The sequence below is a fragment of the Palaemon carinicauda genome, chromosome 31 (assembly GCF_036898095.1).
Source record: "Palaemon carinicauda isolate YSFRI2023 chromosome 31, ASM3689809v2, whole genome shotgun sequence".
NCBI classification, from domain to species: domain Eukaryota; kingdom Metazoa; phylum Arthropoda; class Malacostraca; order Decapoda; family Palaemonidae; genus Palaemon; species Palaemon carinicauda.
In genome coordinates this window covers 71,921,177-71,943,331 of record NC_090755.1, presented here as the reverse complement: position 1 = coordinate 71,943,331, position 22,155 = coordinate 71,921,177, and the positions used below count along the sequence as shown (strand labels likewise).

Genomic DNA, 22,155 nt, shown 5'->3' with positions numbered 1-22,155 from the left:
ACTAATTACAGTATTAATGGAATTACAGGTAACAAAATATCGTATTTGGGGGTCTTCAGATTTCGCGGTATTTTCGAAATTTCCGGAAAATCCGCGATATGTATATATATATATATATATATGGGTTATGGAAAAAACCCGCGAAGTGGTGAATCCGCGATGGTCGAACCGTGAAGTAGCGAGGGTTCACTGTATGTCATTATTTGCCAATGCAGTGTGTCGCACTTAAAACACTATGCTGGAGTTCATCACAATGAAGGTTGTAACTTTCAGAATAAACATTCTCTATAAGAGTATGGAATGTTTTTCCACCAATAAAATTTCTAATAAAAATTTGGAGGTGCCCTCTAAAACCATTATCATGTAATGGTTTTAGTACTGAATCAGAGCCAAACGTAAGCAAACTACAAAGACGACAACGTAAAAATTCTGCAAACGAAGACAAAATGGAGCTTACTGAACAAGCCAATTATGAAGATCGACATCTAACCCAATACGAAAAGCAAGACTTACATTTATCTAGACTTAGGCCTAATTCCCCCACTGGTAAGAATGAAACTGCGATCAGGAAAAGGTAAGATATATAATTTAGATTGTCTGGTATCAGAAAAAGGTAAGATGTATAATTTAGATTGTCTGGTTGATGAATTAAAAAAGCAAGAGTGTCTTATGCAAATTAATTAACGAAGCAGATTTGGCACTTTCTAAAAATGATTGTAATTTAGCCCTCCTACTGGAGGTTGCAAATAGGCTTCAAATAGAGTTAAAGAATATTAATATGACTTTCTCCAAATTAAGAGATTCAGAAAGGCCAGAGGTTGACACTGTACAGAGTTTTGAGTATAATTACCAGAATATATCATATGGTCAGACCAGGTTATCAATGTTAAAAGAAAAGGTTAAATATGAACAATCTGAAAGAAGGTCAAATGTCTCTCAAACATCAAAACCTTCATCTAGGTCACATTATACAAGTGTAAGTAAATCATCGTCTGTTTCTAATAAGAGAATAGAAATAAGAACAAAACTGGCTAGGTTAGTCACAGAAAGAAAATACCATGCCATAATGGAAAAGGCTCGAGCAGATTTAAAGAAATTAGAAATTGAAGCCACTATAATGCTGAGATAGGTGCTATCAATAAGATTTTAGAAGAAGAGAATGCAATAGGTCCACAGTCATGCTTATGTTTTCCGTTGGGTGAAAGTAACCAACCCGCAGAAGGTCTCTTGCACAGATATCTTGAGGACAGCAGAGTTGCAAATTATTCATTGTCAGGTTCCAGTGTACAAAAATCTTTTTCCTTGACAGAAGGTTTGGATAATACAGCAAAGATTTAGATAAAAGGAAGGCACAAATAAAGGTAATATCTCATTTAAATCCAACTACTCCAGGTGTTTGAATTTAAAACCAATTCCATGCCAATAGGGAAATCAAAGCTACTGTAGACCATACTATACTTATACTTACTAGCCAATAGGAAGCTCACATCCAAATAAACTTATGCTAGGCCAAGAAACAAATCTGGACTCAGATTTCAGTATACCAAATGAGACTAGTATAGAGCATACAGTTACACATGAAGCGCTCCATGAGCCAATAGGCGAACCTAGGCTAATAGATCCTAAAACTGCCTTCGCTTTCAATATGCAACCAAATGTTAATAAACCAACGCTACACACTTCTGAACCCATGGCATATTTCAATGAACACTCTAACATTCTTATACTCTATCGGATCCTTTAAGGTGAACAAGGCTGGGTTTGGGCCGGGAGCGGCGATGCCATATCAAATATTACCATCACGTTGTATGGTGTATGGAGGCAGCATAAGTTAAATAAAAATGTAAATATAATTAATTAATAATAAATATTCGCGATTATTAAATGCCCTCGTAATTTCTTTACTTTTAATAACAATAAAATTACACGTTTCTTCTTAAACGTGGCAGAAAAATTTTACAGCGCTGCCAACATCCTTCTCGGGCGTTAAGCTGACCTCAGGGTATGAATATGTCAAACAGCGTGTGTCTCCATAAAGACGGCTCAACCAAAACAGTCAGTCATTAAGGAGTCTGTCGCCCTACCAAGAACATGGAAGGAAGTCCTCGTTATACAAATAAAAAAATGTTACATATTTTTAATATAAAAGATGTGCAGAAATAAATCTCTATAATCCTGGCATTCTTGTGTATTGCTATCAGTATAACATTCATGACTCAAAACTATCATCTATTTGTTTTGATAAATCCTTACAAAGACTATGAAACACAAATTGATATTTTCATCAGGTATGACACTCAAGCAAAAGTATCTTATATTTTGAAGATAAAAACGTGCCAAACCTAAAACAAAATATTCAAGGTAAATTGCAAAGCTAGAACAAAGTCCATAGAAAGAAGGCATGAGAATATAAAAAGAAAGTGTATCGGATACTCTTAATGAAGATAATTGGGCGTCTATACTACGTATAGATTAATATATTTAATTGTTGTCGATATTTCTGTGTAACCCATGTATCTTTACGACACTATTTCAGTTTACCTGCCTAAATTTACACAGGATCTCTCTCTCTCTCTCTCTCTCTCTCTCTCTCTCTCTCTCTCTCTCTCTCTCTCTCTCATATATATATATATATATATATATATATATATATATATATATATATATATATATATATATATATATATATATATATATATATATATATATATATATATATACACAGTACATATATATATATATATATATATATATATATATATATATATATATATATATATATATATATATATATATATATATATATATATATATATATATATATATAACAAATGGTAGAGCCTCCACGAGATGGAATTTGTGAGTGTAGGTAGATAAATTCACACATACGAGTTGATTAGAGAATGCGAAAACTCAGTAGTATGGGATAATCCCTAGAAAGGTCCAGTATATTGCCCCAGGAGACATTCGAGCGCAGGGATTAAAAGGGTAAACAGGAGCGGTAGGCCTTTAAACACTCCGGAGAAGACATTTGGCAACGTAGGAGACAACGCCCGGATTGCCATGAAGGAGCCGATAGACTATAGTAATGGTAATGTACAGTCCAGTCAATGGGATTATAAAAAGGTTTGCTGACCTTCAAAATCAGAACATGGAGAAACTAGCAGACTTGTTTGCTGCGAAGCAACATAAAGATAATTTACCCGCCAAAGAACCAGAGATTTTTTAAAGACTTGCTGAAGTACCCTCAGTGGAAAGCATTATTCATTACATTAATAGAAAATAAAACAGATGATGCTACTGAAAGATTGTACGACTTAGGTAAATATATGGAGGGTCACGCTAAAGTTGCAATAGATAATCTTATAACTTTTGGCACCCAAGAGGCTTACGACAAGGCTTGGAAGATACTTCATGATAGGTTTGGAAATAAATTTATTGTTGGAGATGCCATTAGAAGCAAGGTTGGCCTAAGATTACATTTAATGATGGTCCAAGTTTGAGAAAGTTTTATGATTTCTTATAACACTGTAAAACAGCCAATTCTAATAGCCAGGCCTTCTTCATCATGAAGCTCAATACTACACAGTATTCTAGAAGTTTTATTCCAGCTGTGACCAAGTTGTGGAATGATCTTCCTAATCGGGTAGTTGAATCAGTAGAACTTCAAAAGTTCAAAGCTGAAGCAAATGTTTTTATGTTGAACAGGCCGACATGTCTTTTTATAGTTTATGACAGATAGAGCCCATGTGAATAATATCAGTTGAATAATAGCTGTTTAATCAATATCCAGTTTCTTACCCTACAAATAATCAAAATTTCAGATGAAGAATCTTTGTATGACATAAATGTTTTGAAATTGTTACTGTTTGTTCTCATTTATCTATTTATTTCCTTATTTCCTTTCCTCACCGGGCTATTTTTCCCTGTTGGAGCCCTTGGGCTTATAGCATCTTGCTTTTCCAATTAGGGTTGTAGCTTGGCAATTACAAGAATCACAGCTGATGAAGAGGAATATCTATCTTTTGAAGAGTTTACCAGGTTCATAAGATATGAGGCTAATAAGGCATGTAATCTAACATCATCTTACAGTGCACTTAATTTAATCAGAAAGATACAGTATTTAGACCTAAAGAAAGGCCGCCGCAAGGTGAGATTATGAAGCGCTCATCCCTTGTTACTAAATTTAATGAACTTGATAATGTTACAAATGCTGAATCTGGTGAAAATAAATCTAAGAGAGAAAAACAAGCAGAGAGTAAAATGAACGTAAGTTTCACATGCTATTACTGTAGACAAAACCATGATATGGAAAGGTGTCGAGGTCTAAAACTTAATCTTGCTCGAAGAAATCAATATTTGACAGTTAAAAAATTGTGTAGGTATTGTTTTAAGGTTGGTTATTATTCAAGGTATTGTAGACGACCGAAGAAATATATCAAGTGCAAGCGATGGCACCTGACAGCTCTCCATGATGAAAGCTTGATAAAAAAGACAAAGTTCTGGTGATAATTAACATGAACAGGCTGTTAAAAATAGAAATAACGTTATCAGATATTTTTCAGGTGATGTTCATTCAATGATTGTACCAGTTTGGTTAAGTCATAGGGATTCAAATAAGTTCATGGTATATGCTGTGCTGGATGATCAGTCAGATGCTTGCTTTATCGAGGAAAGTGTATTAAGACATATGAATGTCACTGGCCAAAGTTCTATCATCAAGATAGTGACTATGCTGGGTGAAGACTATAGAAAGTACTAAACCATGCGGTCTATCAGTTAAGGGCATAGGTAAAAAAGGAGTGCCGTAACTTTACCATGTGCCTACTATAGAAAAACTATACCTGCAAGAAAGCACAAATTCCCAAAAAATTTTTGTTTTTGAAAAAAAAAAAAAAAAAAAAAAACTAATCCTAGCTGTGATGTCCCCTCAAAAAAAATCCTGACAGTGGAAAGGGCATGAGAGTTTTGACAGGAAGGTTGGAGACAGTTGATAAATATGAAGCTGGATGAAGCAATAAGTACTGTAATAGAAATAGGTCAAGAGAAATTTAAGAGTCAAACCGAGGAAAAAAAATTCCCCAGTTCAAGAGCCCTCTTACCTGTCACGCGGAAATGACATGCCATGCTGAAGCCCAATGACTTCATCAAAGCATTCTCTTGTTAAGAGGGAAAAGAGGGCTAAAGAAAAGTATTGACCATGCATATGATTATTTTCTAAGAGACCTTTGGAAGGCCTAGGGTAGATTTTTACATGTTCCAGCAAAGACCTAGCCATTTGACCTAGTCTCAAATTTGAAGTTATAATAAATCCTTAATTCTAGAGAACTTGGAAGAGAGGGTTATCAGCTGACAGAAAATGACTAGTTATGTCATAAGCCCAGCCTACCTAGTGAAAACAGAAACTCTCCTATCCTCTTGCCAATGTAGAGGAGAGAGACAGCCTGGAAAGAAAGATCCCTATGATGCCCTCCTTAAATTAGCATGAGTCAAATGTTCAAGTGCCCTCATTACTTTTTTCAAAGGAAAATTTCATGATTTATTTTATTATAAAACTTATCTAATATACAGTACTGGATAAAGACCAAGATGCCATGATAGAAAATTTGATTAACATACAGTACTATGTGGTATAAGCAGACTAAAATGTCTGGTAAGGCTCAATATGGGAAAAAAGTAAAAAGGTACCGTACATTGTGGCTTGCTCATGTCTGGACAGACTAACTTTGGATAAAAAAAAACACAGCTGGCTTACAAAACAGCAATTGTATATGGAATTTTCTATTCTATAACAAGACTTGAAGTTACTGGTTAAAGGAGTTTTAGACTTGAAACTACCAGTCAAAAGAAGGCCACTAGTGGGGCATACTGCATAACAATACAGTACTGTAGTATACTGTAAAACTAGCAAACATGATAAAATATGCAAGATGAATGAATTTATAAACAATGATTTTTTTATAATTAGATATAATAAAAATTATTGCTACTTTCAAAAATACACATGGTGTATAATTGCATAATTTCAAAAGTATCCAAACCATAAATTTTTCATCATATTCTCATAGTTCATTATTAATATTGTAAACTTCTAAGGAGCTGATTTACACAAGTTACTCTCTATCAAACAAATAAAGTTGTACAAATTACTTTTATCATCATACCATAAAGCATTTAAGTTATATGAACAATTTTAATAAAAAATAAATTCCTTAAGAACAGAAAAGCACTTGTGTAGCTTACAGTGGCCAATTTGACGATTTTAAAGTTTATTCAATTATTGTATTATGAAGTTAATCAAAAATTAATTTTCACTTTATCAGTGCATCACCAGTGTTTTAATTTGTATGGCAAAGAAATAAAAAGCATTTGTCAGTGTTTGAATAGGTTAATTGATAAATATCAGTAATTCCATGTACTTTTAGCCAATAAAACCATTATCATTATTATTATTATTATCATTATTATTACTTGCTAAGCTACAACCCTAGTTGGAAAAGCAGGATGCTATAAACCCAGGGGCCCCAACGGGGAAAATAGCCCAGTGAGGAAAAGAAACAAGTAACAAAATTAAAATAAATATTTCCTATATAAACTATAAAAATTTGACAAAACAAGAGGAAGAGAAATAAGATAGAATAGTGTGCCCGAGTGTACCCTCAAGCAAGAGAACTCTAACCCAAGACAGTGGAAGACCATGGTACAGAGGCTATGACACTACCCAAGACTAGAGAACAATGGCTTGATTTTGGACTGTCCTCCTAGAAGAGCTGCTGACCATAGCTAAAGTCTCTTCTAACCTTACCAAGTAGCCACTGAACAATTACAGTGCAGTAGTTAACCCGTTGAGTGATAAAGAATTGTTTGGTAATCTCAGTGTTGTCAGGTGTATGAGGACAGAGGAGTATATGTAAAGAATAGGCCAGACTATTCGGTGTATGTGTAGGCAAAAGGAAAGTGAACTGTAACCAGAAAGAAGGATCCAATGTAGTACTGTCTGGCCAGTCAAAAGACTTCATAACTCTCTAGTGGTAGTATCTCAATGGGTGGCTGGTGCCCTGGCCAACCTCCTACAAAGGTGTGTTTTAAGGGGGATGTCAAGTTCATGAATTTCTGTCCTTATTGCTTCACAATAAAGTAGTACATTTTCTTTAAATGGAGTTGAAACATCTTATTTTTATTCTTAGTATCATAAGTACTCTTATTACTGTTCCAGTCTTTGTATGCGGTTTCACTTTGTTTTCCTTTAAATAAAAAGTTTGTATGTAAATTATAGTCTGCACCCATCTATCTCTCTCACGAGTCAGATGTTGATATTGTCATCACATAGTTTTTCACTTCTTTAATGTTCCATCAGCGAAAGAAAACTAGCTTCAAGATTAAAAGATGAAATCTACAAAAAATAATTTAATATATTATAAGGGCTATAGGAGGAATTTAACTTTTCCCATATAATTATACTCGAACAAAGTTGGTTACTATCTCGCATTTATTTGTATACCAGATTAAGCACAAGCACATCTTGGATTGTTTTTGTTTATACTACTCATGCTTGTTTGTGTAGCCTTTGAGTAATACTAACAGTTAAGGTACACTAGTTTATTGAAAAATGTGAGGTTAAACATTAACATATTGTTTAACAGTTACACCAAGACTTGTAACCTTAAGAGCTTAAGTAAACAGGTAAATTCTACTTAGACTAATCATGAAGGTTAACACTTACATATGGTGAAAATCGAGGTAGATGTTTACTTGGAATAACTACGGTATGTGGGTAAATGGTTGATTGTCAAGTTAATTGCAAATATCATTTTTCTGCATTTGTGGGGGAAGTGGTACTGCCTTATTTTCAGGGGTCATCTTGCCTGGCAAATCTAGGCCTAAACCTGAATTACACCTCATAATATTAGGAGACAATTTATTCTCCAGTATATGCACTATGTAATACAAAACCTGAAGGTTTGCTTAATATGCAAGGTCATATTATAATGTGAGCATACATGGAAATACGCATGAGCCAAAAAAGACACAGTGATCTAACATGTAAGAACAGATAAGGACACTGTATGAGACTGAAGCCCAGAAATACAGTATAGAGGTGGCATTTAGCAGGAACTATGGAGTAAGAGATAATTTACAAGTTGGATTCATAAAAAGTTATTGCTTTTCGATTTGGTGGAATCAGAATTATTATTACTTGCTAAGCTACAACCCTAGTTGGAAAAGCAGGATGCTATAAGCCCAGGGGCCCCGATATGGAAAATAGCCCAGTGAGGAAAGGACACAAGGAAAAATAAAAATTTTAAGAAGAGTAACAACATTAAAATACATATCTCCTATATAAACTATAAAAACTTTAACAAAACAAGAGGAAGAGAAACAAGACAGAAGAGCGTGCCAGAGTATACCCTCAAGCAAGACAACTCTAACCCAAGACAGTGGAAGACCAAGGTACAGAGGCTATGGCACTAGAGAACAATGGTTTGATTTTGGAGTGTCCTCTTACAAGAGTACTGACCCTAGCTAGAGTCTCTTCTACCCTTAACAAGAGGAAAGTGGCCACTGAACAATTCCAGTACAGTAATCCCTTGGGTGAAGAAGAATTGTTTGGTAATCTCAGTGTTGTCAGGTGTATGAGGGCAAAGGAGAATAAGTAAAGAATAGGCCAAACTATTCGCTGTGTTTATGTATGTGTAGGCAAAAGGAAAATGAACTGTAACCAGAGAGACGGATCCAATGTAGTACTGTCTGGCCAGTCAAAAGACCCCATAACTCTCTAGCAGCAATATTACAATGGGTGGCTGGTGCCCTGGCCAACCAACTACCTATTAAAACAATTACTTGATGTATACAGAAACAAGAACTAGAAATAGCAAATTTTGAGAGAAAACATCAAAATGTTATTTACTTGAAAGCTAAACCTGGATTCACTTTTACCACTATCAACCACTCGAGGTACTGCCCAGGCGAAGACTCGGCAGGCAAGGGTTCTTCTTTAGGTCTGCATCAAAGGAGCTGTTGACCATAGGATTATGCATGTGTAAACTGACCGGATTTTGTTGAGAAACATAACATGTTTGTAAAGCCTGAGCAATAAACTACCTAATCAAATATAAACGAATTACTAATATCTTACCTGTCAAACATAGTCTTTAATATGTTATATGAACTGATGTATCGTTGATCATTAATTCTAGAAGTGTTTTTCCATAGATTTCGAATTTGACGCCATCGTCTTAAGTGGTCTGTCAACAACAGTCCAACTGGGGTATTTTCAGGATTCTGAGAAGATAAGAAAAGGTGGAGACTTAGATATTACTCATATCCTGCATATCAAATCAACTGTCAGAAAAATTTACAAAATCTAATATTTCATAATAATATTATTTTCTTAAAATACAAGCCAATTACTTTACAACAGTCTTATAATGCATCATGCTCAATTTTAAGACAAGCTATAAAGGTAAAAGAGGAGTCCCACTACATCCACTATACATGTGGGTTACTAAGTGTCTAATGGAAGTTTAGGAGTTATTCCCAATGTTGTCAGAACTCATTAACCTGTTAAGCATCCCCCCTGGACCAGATTGCCGCTAACGTACCGCCACGCTTTATTTGCCCTGATCGGTCATTTCATGAATGATAATTTTTTAAAGTTAATATAATTTCTTTATGCTTTTAATTGGTATTTATAGTTAAAAGTAGGGATATCAATGAAATGGAGGCATAAAAAAAAAAAACAATACTACTATTATTTCATTTCAAAAGGCTACATAATACTGAATATTCTAATGGGTTCTCTTTATCTTCAACCATAAATCCTATGCTAGGGTCAGCAACAAAATCAAAGAGAAGAGAGAGTCTCTCTCTCTCTCTCTCTCTCTCTCTCTCTCTCTCTCTCTCTCTCAAAATGTACTAATATGGGTAGGGAAACCCAATAAGCCAAATTAATGATGAACCTCCATAAGACCTCACTATAAAGCAAGGATTTGCTTCCATTTTCACCATAATGTTTATCAAACAATTTTAGATAAAGGTGCTCCAAGATACCAAAAAAAACAAATCACATCTAGAATTTTTTTATGCTCCAACTAAATTCATGGAAAAAATCAACCAAAATATCCAGTCTCACATTAAAACTTTAATATTCTTATTATTATTATTATTATTGGAAAATCAGGATACTATAAGCCCAAGGGCTCCAACAGGAAAAAATAGCCCAGTGACAAAAAGAAATATGGAAATAAATAAACTATTTGAGAATCAAATTGAACAATCAAAATATTCTAAGAACAGTAACAACATTAAAACAGATCTTGCATATATAAACTATAAAAGGAGACTTCTGTCACCCTGTTCGACATTAAAAAAAAAAAAAAAAAAAAAAAAAAAATTTGCTGCGAGTTTGAACTTTTGAAGTTCAACCGACTCAACTACTCAATTAGGAAATCAGTCCCCAACTTATTCACAACTGGAATAAAACTTCTAGAATACTGTGAAGTACAGTATTGAGCCTCGTGATGGAAAAGGCATTACTATTAGAATTAACTGCATCCTTAGCATCATGAACAGGATGGTACTGTCCAGGAAGATCTGAAGGTAAAGACTGGTCAGAATTATGAAAAATCTTAAGCAACCTGCATAAAGAACTAATTGAATGCTGGTGCTATAGATTAATGTCCAGATCAGGAATAAGAAATTTAATAGACCTTGAATTCTTTTTCCACAAATTAAGATGAGAATAGGTAGCTGAAGACCAGACAGAGGGACAATACTCAAAACAAGGTAGCATGAAAGAATTAAAACATTTCAGAATAGATTGATCACAGAAAATCTTACAAGACTTTCTCAATAAGCCAATTTTCTGTGCAATTGAAGAATAGACGACCTAATGTGTTTCTCAAAATAAATTTACTATCGAAAATCACACCTAAGATTTTAAAAGTCATACAGAGTTAAAGAAACATTATTAATGCTGATATCTGGACATTGAAGAGCCCCTGTTCTCGACCGGCTTACAATCATACTTTGAGTTTTGCTAGGATTCAACTTCATGCCTCATAATTTGCACTATACACTAATTTTACCTGAATCTCTATTAAGGCATTCAGCAACCCAAGATCTACATCCAGGAACTGGAATTGATGTAAAGACAATGGCATTATCTCCATATGCCACAAACTTGTTTTCTAGGCCAAACCACATCATGTGTATATAGTATGAAAAGTAATGGGCCAAGAACACTACCATGAAGAACACCACATATCACATTCCTATCCTCCCTATGGTGCCCATCAACAACAGCTCTTTGTGACCTATTACTTAGAAAATGTTATTTTGATAATAAAATAAATTTTTGAATATACTTACCCGGTGATTATATAGCTGCAACTCTGTTGCCCGACAGACAACTCTAAGGTAAAAACTCGCCAGCGATCGCTACACAGGTTGCGGGTGTGCCCAACAGCGCCATCTGTCGTCCAGATACCCAGTACTCAATGTAAACAAAGACTCAATTTTCTCCTCGTTCCACTGCGTCTCTATTGGGGAGGAAGGGAGGGTCCTTTAATTTATAATCACCGGGAAGTATATTCAAAAATTTATTTTATTATCAAAATAACATTTTTCAATATTTAACTTAGCCGGTGATTATATAGCTGATTCACACCCAGGGGGGTGGGTAGAGACCAGCAATATATGTTTACACTTTTATGAGCTAAGAGTTTTTATTTCATTTTAGAAGTTATCAAAATAACAAAAACAAAATAAATAGGTACCTGGTAAGGAAGTCGACTTGAACAATTACTCTGCCTTTTAAGTACGTCTTCCTTACGGAGCCTCGCGATCCTCTTAGGATGCTGATCGACCCCTAGGATCTGAAGTATCAAGGGTTGCTACCCATACAACAGGACCTCATCAAAACCCCTAATCTAGGCGCTCTGAAGAAATGACTTTGACCACCCGCCAAATCAACCAGGATGCGAAAGGCTTCTTAGCCTTCCGGACAACCCAAAAAAACAACAATAAAAACATTTCAAGAGAAAGATTAAAAGGGTATGGAATTAGGGAATTGTAGTGGTTGAGCCCTCACCCACTACTGCACTCGCTGCTACGAATGGTCCCAGTGTGTAGCAGTCCTCGTAAAGAGACTGGACATCCTTTAGATAAAAAGACGCAAACACTGACTTGCTTCTCCAATAGGTTGCGTCCATTATACTTCGCAGAGATCTATTTTGCTTAAAGGCCACGGAAGTTGCGACAGCTCTAACTTCGTGTGTCCTTACCTTCAGCAATGCTTGGTCTTCCTCACTCAGATGGGAATGAGCTTCTCGTATTAACAGTCTGATAAAATAGGATAAAGCATTCTTTGACATAGGCAAAGATGGTTTCTTAACTGAACACCATAAAGCTTCAGATAGGCCTCGTAAAGGTTTAGTTCGTTTTAAATAGAACTTAAGAGCTCTCACAGGGCATAAGACTCTTTCTAGTTCATTGCCTACCATATTCATAAGCTGGGAATATCGAACGATTTCGGCCAAGGTCGAGAAGGTAGCTCATTTTTGGCTAGAAAACCAAGTTGTAGTGAACATGTAGCTTTTTCTGACGAAAATCCGATGTTCTTGCTGAAGGCATGAATCTCACTGACTCTTTTAGCTGTGGCTAAGCATACCAGGAAAAGTGTCTTTAAGGTGAGATCTTTCAGGGAGGCTGATTGTAGCGGCTCAAACCTGTCTGACATGAGGAATCTTAGTACCACGTTTAAATTCCAACCAGGTGTAACGAAACGACGCTCCTTCGTGGTCTCAAAAGACTTAAGGAGGTCCTGTAGATCTTTATTGTTGGAAAGATCCAAGCCTCTATGCCGGAAGACCGATGCCAACATGCTTCTGTAGCCCTTGATAGTGGGAGCTGAAAGAGATCGTTCTTTTCTCAGGTATAAGAGAAAAACGGCTATTTGAGCTACAGAGGTACTGGTCGAGGATACAGATACTGACTTGCACCAGTTTCGGAAGACTTCCCACTTCGATTGGTAGACTCTAAGTGTGGATGTTCTCCTTGCTCTTGCAATCGCACTGGCTGCCTCCTTCGAAAAGCCTCTAGCTCTCGAGAGTCTTTCGATAGTCTGAAGGCAGTCAGACGAAGAGCGTGGAGGCTTTGGTGTACCTTCTTTACGTGTGGCTGACGTAGAAGGTCCACCCTTAGAGGAAGACTTCTGGGAACGTCTACTAGCCATCGAAGTACCTCGGTGAACCATTCTCTCGCGGGCCAGAGGGGAGCAACTAGCGTCAACCTTGTCCCTTCGTGAGAGGCGAACTTCTGCAGTACCTTGTTGACAATCTTGAACGGTGGGAATGCGTATAGATCTAGATGCGACCAATCTAGGAGAAAGGCATCTATATGAACTGCTGCTGGGTCCGGGATTGGTGAGCAATATATTGGGAGCCTCTTGGTCATCGAGGTTGCAAAGAGATCTATGGTTGGTTGGCCCCAAGTGGCCCAAAGTCTCTTGCATACATCCTTGTGGAGGGTCCATTCTGTTGGAATTACTTGTCCCTTCCGACTGAGACAATCTGCCATGACATTCAAGTTGCCTTGGATGAACCTCGTAACTAGTGATATGTTTTGACCTTTTGACCAGATGAGCAGGTCCCTTGCGATCTCGTACAACGTCAGTGAGTGGGTCCCTCCTTGCTTGGAGATGTACGCAAAGGCAGTGGTGTTGTCCGAGTTCACTTCTACCACTTTGCCTTGAAGGAGAGACTTGAAGCTTTTCAAGGCCAGATGTAATGCCAGTAGCTCCTTGCAGTTGATATGCATTATCCTTTTACTCGACTTCCATAGTCCCGAACATTCCCGACCGTCTAATGTCGCGCCCCAGCCTACGTCCGATGCGTCCGAGAAGAGAACGTGGTTGGGAGTCTGAACAGCCAGGGGAAGACCCTCTCTTAGGCTGATACTGTCCTTCCACCAAGTCAGGCAAGACTTCATCTTCTCGGAAATGGGGATCGAGACCGCTTCTAGCGTCTTGTCCTTTTTCCAGTGAAATGCTATGTGATATTGAAGAGGACGGAGGTGTAGTCTTCTTAATGACACAAACTGTTCCAGGGATGATAGCGTCCCTATCAGACTCATCCACTTCCTGACTGAACATTGTTTCTTCTTCAGCATGTTCTGGATGCATAACTGGGCTTGGCTTGTTCTGGGGGCCGACGGAAAAGCCCGAAAAGCTAGACTGTGAATCTCCATCCCTAAATACACAATAGTTTGGGATGGGACCACTTGTGACTTTTCCATATTGACAAGGAGACCCAATTCCTTGGTCAGATCTAGAGTCCACTTTAGATCCTTCAGACAGCAACGACTGGAAGAAGCTCTGAGAAGCCAGTCGTCCAAATAGAGGGAGGCTCGGATGTCCGCTAAATGAAGGAATTTGGCTACATTCCTCATCAGCCTCGTAAACACAAGAGGAGCTGTGCTTAGGCCAAATCACAGGGCTTGAAACTGGTAGACAACCTTTTCGAAAACGAATCTCAGAAAAGGTTGGGAGTCCGGGTGGATGGGGACGTGGAAGTAGGCGTCCCTTAGGTCTAAAGAGACCATCCAGTCTTCCCTTCTGACCGCTGCTAGAACGGACTTTGTGGTCTCCATGGAGAACGTCTGCTTTGTGACAAAGACATTCAGAGCACTGACGTCTAGCACCGGCCTCCACCCTCCTGTCTTCTTTGACACCAAGAAGAGTCGGTTGTAGAATCCCGGGGTTTGATGGTCCGAGACTTTGACCACCGCTCCCTTCTCTAGTAAAAGAGACACTTCCTGTTTCAAGGCTCGTCTCTTGTCTTCCTCTCTGTACCTGGGAGAGAGATCGATGGGAGACGTTGCTAGAGGGGGTTTCCGTACAAACGGGATCTTGTACCCCTCTCTGAGCAACTTCACAGATTGTGCATCTGCGCCTCTCTTTTCCCAGGTCTGCCAGAAGTTCTTGAGTCTGGCTCCCACTGCTGTCTGAAGAAGCTGGCAGTCAGACTCTGCCCTTAAAGGACTTGGTTCCTTTCTTCTTTCCTCGTTTCCCTTCGGCACGAGCACCTCCTCTGCTGGAGGTTCTGCCACGAAAGGGCGGAATAAAACGGGACGCTGGAGTGTCCATCCTTGGTCTAGCTGACAAGGTAGGCAAAGGGGTAGCTTTGCGAGCGGAGGACGCAACAAGGTCGTGAGTGTCCTTCTGTATCAATGAAGCGGCTATTTCCTTAATCAGGTCTTCTGGAAAAAGGCACTTGGAGAGAGGAGCAAAAAGAAGCTCGGATCTCTGGCACGGTGTAACTCCAGCTGAAAGGAATGAGCATAGGTTTTCACGCTTTTTAAGGACTCCGGACACAAAAGAAGCAGCAAGCTCATTAGACCCATCACGTATGGCCTTGTCCATGCAGGACATAATGAGCAAGGAAGTCTCTTTCTCTGTTGGAGAGATCTTTCTGCTTAGGGCTCCTAGACACCAGTCTAAGAAGTTAAAAACTTCGAAGGCCCTAAAGATAACTTTCAAAAGGTGGTCCAGGTCCGAAGATGACCAACATATCTTTGAGCGTCTCATGGCAAGGCGGCGGGGAGAGTCTACGAGGCTTGAGAAGTCGCCCTGGGCAGAGGCAGGAACTCCCAAGCCGAGAACTTCTCCCGTGGCATACCAGACGCTCGATCTAGAAGAGAGTCTAGCAGGGGGAAACGTAAAGGCTGTCTTCCCTAAACTCTTTTTGGACTGCAACCATTCTCCTATCACCCGCAAAGCTCTCTTGGACGAGCGTGCGAGGACGAGTCTAGTAAAGGCAGGAGTGGTAGACGGCATGCCTAACACAAACTCTGACGGAGGAGAACGAGGAGCCACAGAAACAAACTGGTCCGGAAACATCTCTTTGAAAATGGCCAAAACTTTCCTGAAGTCCAAAGAGGGTTGCGTAGACTTAGGCTCGTCCAATTCTGATTGTGGTTCATCTATGTGTGCAGCAACATCATCATCAGAAAGTCCCTCATCCGATAACTGATGAGGAAACGACAACGGAGTGGGTAACGGCTGGTTCGCTGAGTCCGGTCGCACGGGTGCATGCGTGACTGAGCCGGACGCAACGTCATGGAACTGCTGTCCAGTCTGTGAGCTGGCAACAACCATAGCAGCGCGGGGACGCACAGCGTCTACTCCAGACTTTCTGGACTGATGTGGGTGCGCAGTGGCAACCACACTGGGTTGCGGAGGTTGACGCACCGCGTCAAAACAAAACAACTCTGACGGTTGTTGAACCTCTCGAACGTCAACGGAGACCTCCGTGCGTCGCTTAACGTCAACATGCGGCCGGCAGATCACACTGGAACGCATGGGTGGCGGAACTCTCTCAACTGGTGTGCGTGAGAAGGTTACCTCAGCGTCCACAGGACGCACAACCGATCGTGTGGAAGGTTGTGGGCTAGGTACTGCACTAGCTGGTGCGGCAGCAACCTTCTCCGCACGAAAGTCCTGCATTAGAGACGTCAGTTTAGACTGCATGTCTTGCAGAAGAGACCACTTAGGGTCTACGGGAGCAGGTGCGGCGACAGACGGTGTTACTGTCTGAAGCGGTACCGCTTTGCCTCTCTTAGGCGGTGAGCAGTCATCGGATGACGGCAGCGAGTCTGAACTGACCCAGTGGCTACAACTGGGCCGTTGGACTTGCGCGGAAGGGACCGACTTGCGTTTTAACGGTCGTGAGACCTTGGTCCAGGGTTTCTTGCGAGAAACACCTTCCGAAGACGAGGTATAAATGGGCTCTCTCGTCTTAGTTAGGCAGGGGCGATCTTGGGTAGATACGCCCGATACCACGGAGGGAACGTCTGTTCGCTGATTAAAGCCTCTCGAACCCATTTGTCGTACGACATTGCTTCTCCCCTGGACTTGGGAGCTTGCAAGAGGTCCCGGACTAGGAGGACGACAGGCACGAACAGACGAACCCTCAAGCACAACACTATCCACAACACTATCACTCGGCACTTTAGCACTTCCCACTGCACTTTTGCACTTCAGCTCCTTCACATCCGCCATGAGCTGATTACGGTCACTAGCAAGGGACTCAACTCTCTCACCCAGAGCCTGGATGGCACGCATCATATCAGCCATCGAAGGTTCCTGAGTGCCAGGAGGGGGGTTAGGAGCAACCACTACAGGGGAAGGAATAGGTTGTGGGGCATGAGGAGAGGATATATCAATAGAACGAGAAGAACTTCTCCTAACTCTATCTCTCTCTAGCCTACGTGTATACTTTTGGAATTCGATAAAATCAAATTCCGAAAGCCCAACGCACTCCTCACACCGATCTTCCAATTGACAGGTTTTATCCCGACAATTGGAACAAACAGTGTGAGGGTCGATAGAAGCCTTCGGAAGACGCCTTGAACAGTCCCTAGCATTGCACTTCCTAAATTTTGGGACTTGTGAAGGGTCAGCCATTTTGAATTGGTCAAAGGGGAATTCAAAAAACTATCAAAAAGTCATCCACAAAGAATCCGTTGATCAAAAAGAGTTCAAGGATTTGTGTGAAGGGAAACCCTGCACAGCGAAAGCTCAAAACTAGAATAATGTACTTCACCAATTAGTTGTGAAAAAACTCCAGTTTAGCAACAGCGAGTAAGTACGTCTTGTCGATAGCACGACAGAGAGAAAATTGAGTCTTTGTTTACATTGAGTACTGGGTATCTGGACGACAGATGGCGCTGTTGGGCACACCCGCAACCTGTGTAGCGATCGCTGGCGAGTTTTTACCTTAGAGTTGTCTGTCGGGCAACAGAGTTGCAGCTATATAATCACCGGCTAAGTTAAATATTGAAAATTCAATAATGATGCTAGGAAAAACCCCACCCACTCCCAACTGTGAGTTTGAAAACAAGGGCCTTATGATTAACACGGTCAAAGGCAGTACTAAATTCAGGGCCAATCATACGAACTTCCTGACCACAATCAAGTGATGTCTGTACATCATTAGATATTGTGAGAAGGGCATCACATGCTCCAAGACCTTTATGAAAGCCAGATTACAAACTAAAGAACAGATAACTACATTTAGCAAACCTATTTACATGTTTTGCCAAGACATTCAAAAACTTTAGATAATATTGGAGTTATGGATATTGGGCGGTAATCAGTTGAACTTGAGCTACAACAAATACATTTACAGAGTGGAGTAACATTACCAATTCTCCAGCAAGTGCTAAAAGCTCCTCTTCTTACTAACTTGTGCATAATATCAGATAACTTTGGAGCTAAGAAATCTGCAGACAATAAAAACACAAAGGAAAAATGTTATTTTGATAATAAAATAAATTTTTGAATATACTTACCCGGTGATTATATAGCTGCAACTCTGTTGCCCGACAGACAACTCTAAGGTAAAAACTCGCCAGAGATCGCTACACAGGTTGCGGGTGTGCCAACAGCGCCATCTGTCGTCCAGATACCCAGTACTCAATGTAAACAAAGACTCAATTTTCTCCTCGTCCCACTGCGTCTCTATTGGGGAGGAAGGGAGGGTCCTTTAATTTATAATCACCGGGTAAGTATATTCAAAAATTTATTTTATTATCAAAATAACATTTTTCAATATTTAACTTAGCCGGTGATTATATAGCTGATTCACACCCAAGGGGGTGGGTAGAGTCCAGCAATATATGTTTACACTTTTATGAGCTAAGAGTTTTTATTTCATTTTAGAAGTTATCAAAATAACAAAAACAAAATAAATAGGTACCTGGTAAGGAAGTCGACTTGAACAATTACTCTGCCTTTTAAGTACGTCTTCCTTACGGAGCCTCGCGATCCTCTTAGGATGCTGATCGACCCCTAGGATCTGAAGTATCAAGGGTTGCAACCCATACAACAGGACCTCATCAAAACCCCTAATCTAGGCGCTCTCAAGAAATGACTTTGACCACCCGCCAAATCAACCAGGATGCGAAAGGCTTCTTAGCCTTCCGGACAACCCATAAAAAAACATTTCAAGAGACAGATTAAAAGGATAAGGAATTAGGGAATTGTAGTGGTTGAGCCCTCACCCACTACTGCTCTCGCTGCTACGAATGGTCCCAGTGTGTAGCAGTTCTTGTAAAGAGACTGGACATCTTTCAAGTAAAATGACGCAAACACTGACTTGCTTCTCCAATAGGTTGCGTCCATTATACTTTGCAGAGATACATTTTGCTTAAAGGCCACGGAAGTTGTTACAGCTCTAACTTCGTGCGTCTTCACCTTAAGCAAAGTTCGGTTTTCCTCACTCAGATGTGAATGAGCTTCTCGTATTAACAATCTGATAAAGTCTGACCAAGCATTCTTTGACATAGGCAAGGATGGTTTCTTAACTGAACACCATAAAGCTTCAGATTGGCCTTGTAAAGGTTTAGTACGATTTAAATAGAACTTAACAGCTCTAACAGGGCATAAGACTCTTTCTAGTTCATTGCCTACGATCTCCGATAAGCTGGGGATATCGAAAGATTTAGGCCAAGGCCGAGAAGGCAGCTCATTTTTGGCTAGAAAACCAAGTTGCAGCAAACAAGTGGCTTTTTCTGACGAAAATCCGATGTTCTTGCTGAAGGCATGAATCTCACTGACTCTTTTAGCCGAGGCTAAGCATACCAGGAAAAGAGTCTTAAGAGTGAGATCTTTCAGGGAGGCTGATTGTAACGGCTCCAACCTGTCTGACATGAAGAATCTTAGTACCACGTCTAAATTCCATCCAGGGGTAGCCAAACGACGCTCCTTGGTGGTCTCAAAAGACTTAAGGAGGTCTTGCAGATCTTTATGTTTGGAAAGATCTAAGCCTCTATGCCGGAAGACCGATGCCAACATGCTTCTGTAGCCCTTGATAGTGGGAGCTGAAAGGGATCGTCCTTTTCTCAGGTATAAGAGAAAAACAGCTATTTGAGCTACAGAGGTACTGGTCGAGGATACAGAAACTGACTTGCACCAGTCTCGGAAGACTTCCCACTTCGATTGGTAGACTCTAATGGAAGACGCTCTCCTTGCTCTAGCAATCGCACTGGCAGCTTCCTTCGAAAAGCCTCTAGCTCTCGAGAGTCTTTCGATAGTCTGAAGGCAGTCAGACGAAGAGCGTGGAGGCTTTGGAGTACCTTCTTTACGTGTGGCTGACGTAGAAGGTCTACCCTTAGAGGAAGACTACTGGGAACGTCTACTAACCATCGAAGTATCTCGGTGAACCATTCTCTCGCGGGCCAGAGGGAAGCAACTAACGTCAACCTTGTCCCTTCGTGAGAGGCGAACTTCTGCAGTACCTTGTTGACAATCTTGAACGGTGGGAATGCGTAGAGTTCAAGATGTGACCAATCTAGGAGGAAAGCATCTATATGTATTGCTGCTGGGTCCGGGACTGGAGAGCAATAGATTGGAAGCCTCTTGGTCAGCGAGGTTGCAAAGAGATCTATGGATGATTTTACCCCAAGTGGCCCAAAGTCTCTTGCACACATCCTTGTGGAGGGTCCATTCGGTTGGAATTACTTGCCCTTTCCGACTGAGACAATCTGCTATGACGTTCAAGTCGCCTTGGATGAACCTCGTTACTAGGGAGATGTCTTGACCTTTGACCAGATGAGCAGGTCCCTTGCGATCTCGTACAACGTCAGTGAGTGGGTACCTCCTTGTTTGGAGATGTACGCCAAGGCCGTGGTGATGTCCGAGTTAACTTCCACCACTTTGCCTCGAAGGAGAGACTTGAAGCTTTTCAAGGCCAGATGTACTGCCAACAGCTCCTTGCAGTTGATATGCATGCTCCTCTGACTCGAGTTCCACAGTCCTGAGCATTCCCGACCGTCTAGTGTCGCGCCCCAGCCCACGTCCGATGCGTCCGAGAAGAGAACGTGGTTGGGAGTCTGAACAGCCAGGGGAAGACCCTCTCTAGGTTGATATTGTCCTTCCACCAAGTCAGACAAGACTTTATCTTTTCGGAAACCGGGATCGAGACCGCTTCTAGCGTCTTGTCCTTTTTCCAGTGAAAAGCTAGATGGTATTGAAGAGGACGGAGGTGTAGTCTTCCTAGTGACACAAATTGTTCCACGGATGACAGCGTCCCTACCAGACTCATCCACAGCCTGACTGAGCAGCGTTCCTTCTTCAGCATCTTCTGGATGGATAGCAGGGCTTGATCTATTCTGGGGGCTGATCGTCTTGTTGTTCAGCAACGTCCTCATCAGAGGGTTCCTCATCTGAAAACTGATGAGGAAACGGCAACGGAGTGGGCAACGTCTGGCTCGCTGAGTCCGGTCGCACTGGAGCATGCGTGACGGAGCCGGACGCAACATCATGGAACTGCTGCACAGTCTGTGAACTGTCAACAACTTTGGGTGCGCGAGGAAGCACAGCGTCAACCCGAGACTGTCTAGACCGTCTGGGTTGTGCAGTCAACACCCTACCGGGTTGCTGAGGTTGACGCACCGCGTCAAAACAAGTCACCTCTGCTGGTTGTTGAACGTCCTGAACGTCAACAACCACCTCCGAGCGTCGCTTAACGTCAACGTGCGGCTGGCAACCCACACTGGGTCGCATCGGTGGAGGAACCACCTCAACTGGCAGACGCGAGTAAGTTACCTCAGCGTCAACAGGGCGCACAACCGACCGGTTGGAAGGTTGTTGGCCAGAAGGTTCGGTAGCAACCTTCTCCGCATTAAAGTCCTCTATCAAGGACGCAAGCTTGGACTGCATGTCTTGCAGCAAAGCCCATTTAGGGTCTACGGGAGCAGGTGCGGCAACAGATGGGGTTAGCGACTGAGGAGGTACCGCTTACCATCCCTGAAAGCCTTGTTATGCATGACATAATTGTACAGCAAAACTTCAAAGGCTCGCTGTGAAGTTGACCTGTAAAAACTTGGAGCGTCTCCTGGCCAGGCGCCAGGGAGAGTCTACGAGAATTGAGAAGTCTATCTGGGCAGAGGCATGAACTCCCAAGTCGAGAACTTCTCTCGTGTCATATCAGACTCTCGCTCTATAAACCAGTTTAAAAGAAGGGAAAGCAAAGGCTGTATCCCCCAAACTCCTCCTGGTGAAAAACCAGTCGCCTAGCCAACGTAAAGCTCTCTAGGAGAGCGAGAGAGCACTAGCTTAAAAACAACGGCTTCGAAGTAGCTAGGCCTAGTGTA

At 40.8% G+C, this 22,155-nt stretch overlaps 1 protein-coding gene across 1 annotated transcript in view; it reads right to left on the bottom strand.

Moving 5' to 3' along the window:
* LOC137625011 (protein lin-37 homolog) overlaps positions 1-22,155 on the bottom strand; it is a 101,820-nt gene that overhangs the window by 8,504 nt on the left and 71,161 nt on the right. The window contains exon 5 of the mRNA XM_068355952.1: positions 9,137-9,282. Within this exon, the coding sequence (XP_068212053.1) occupies positions 9,137-9,282 (146 nt within the window). The remainder of the gene's footprint in view (positions 1-9,136; positions 9,283-22,155) is intronic.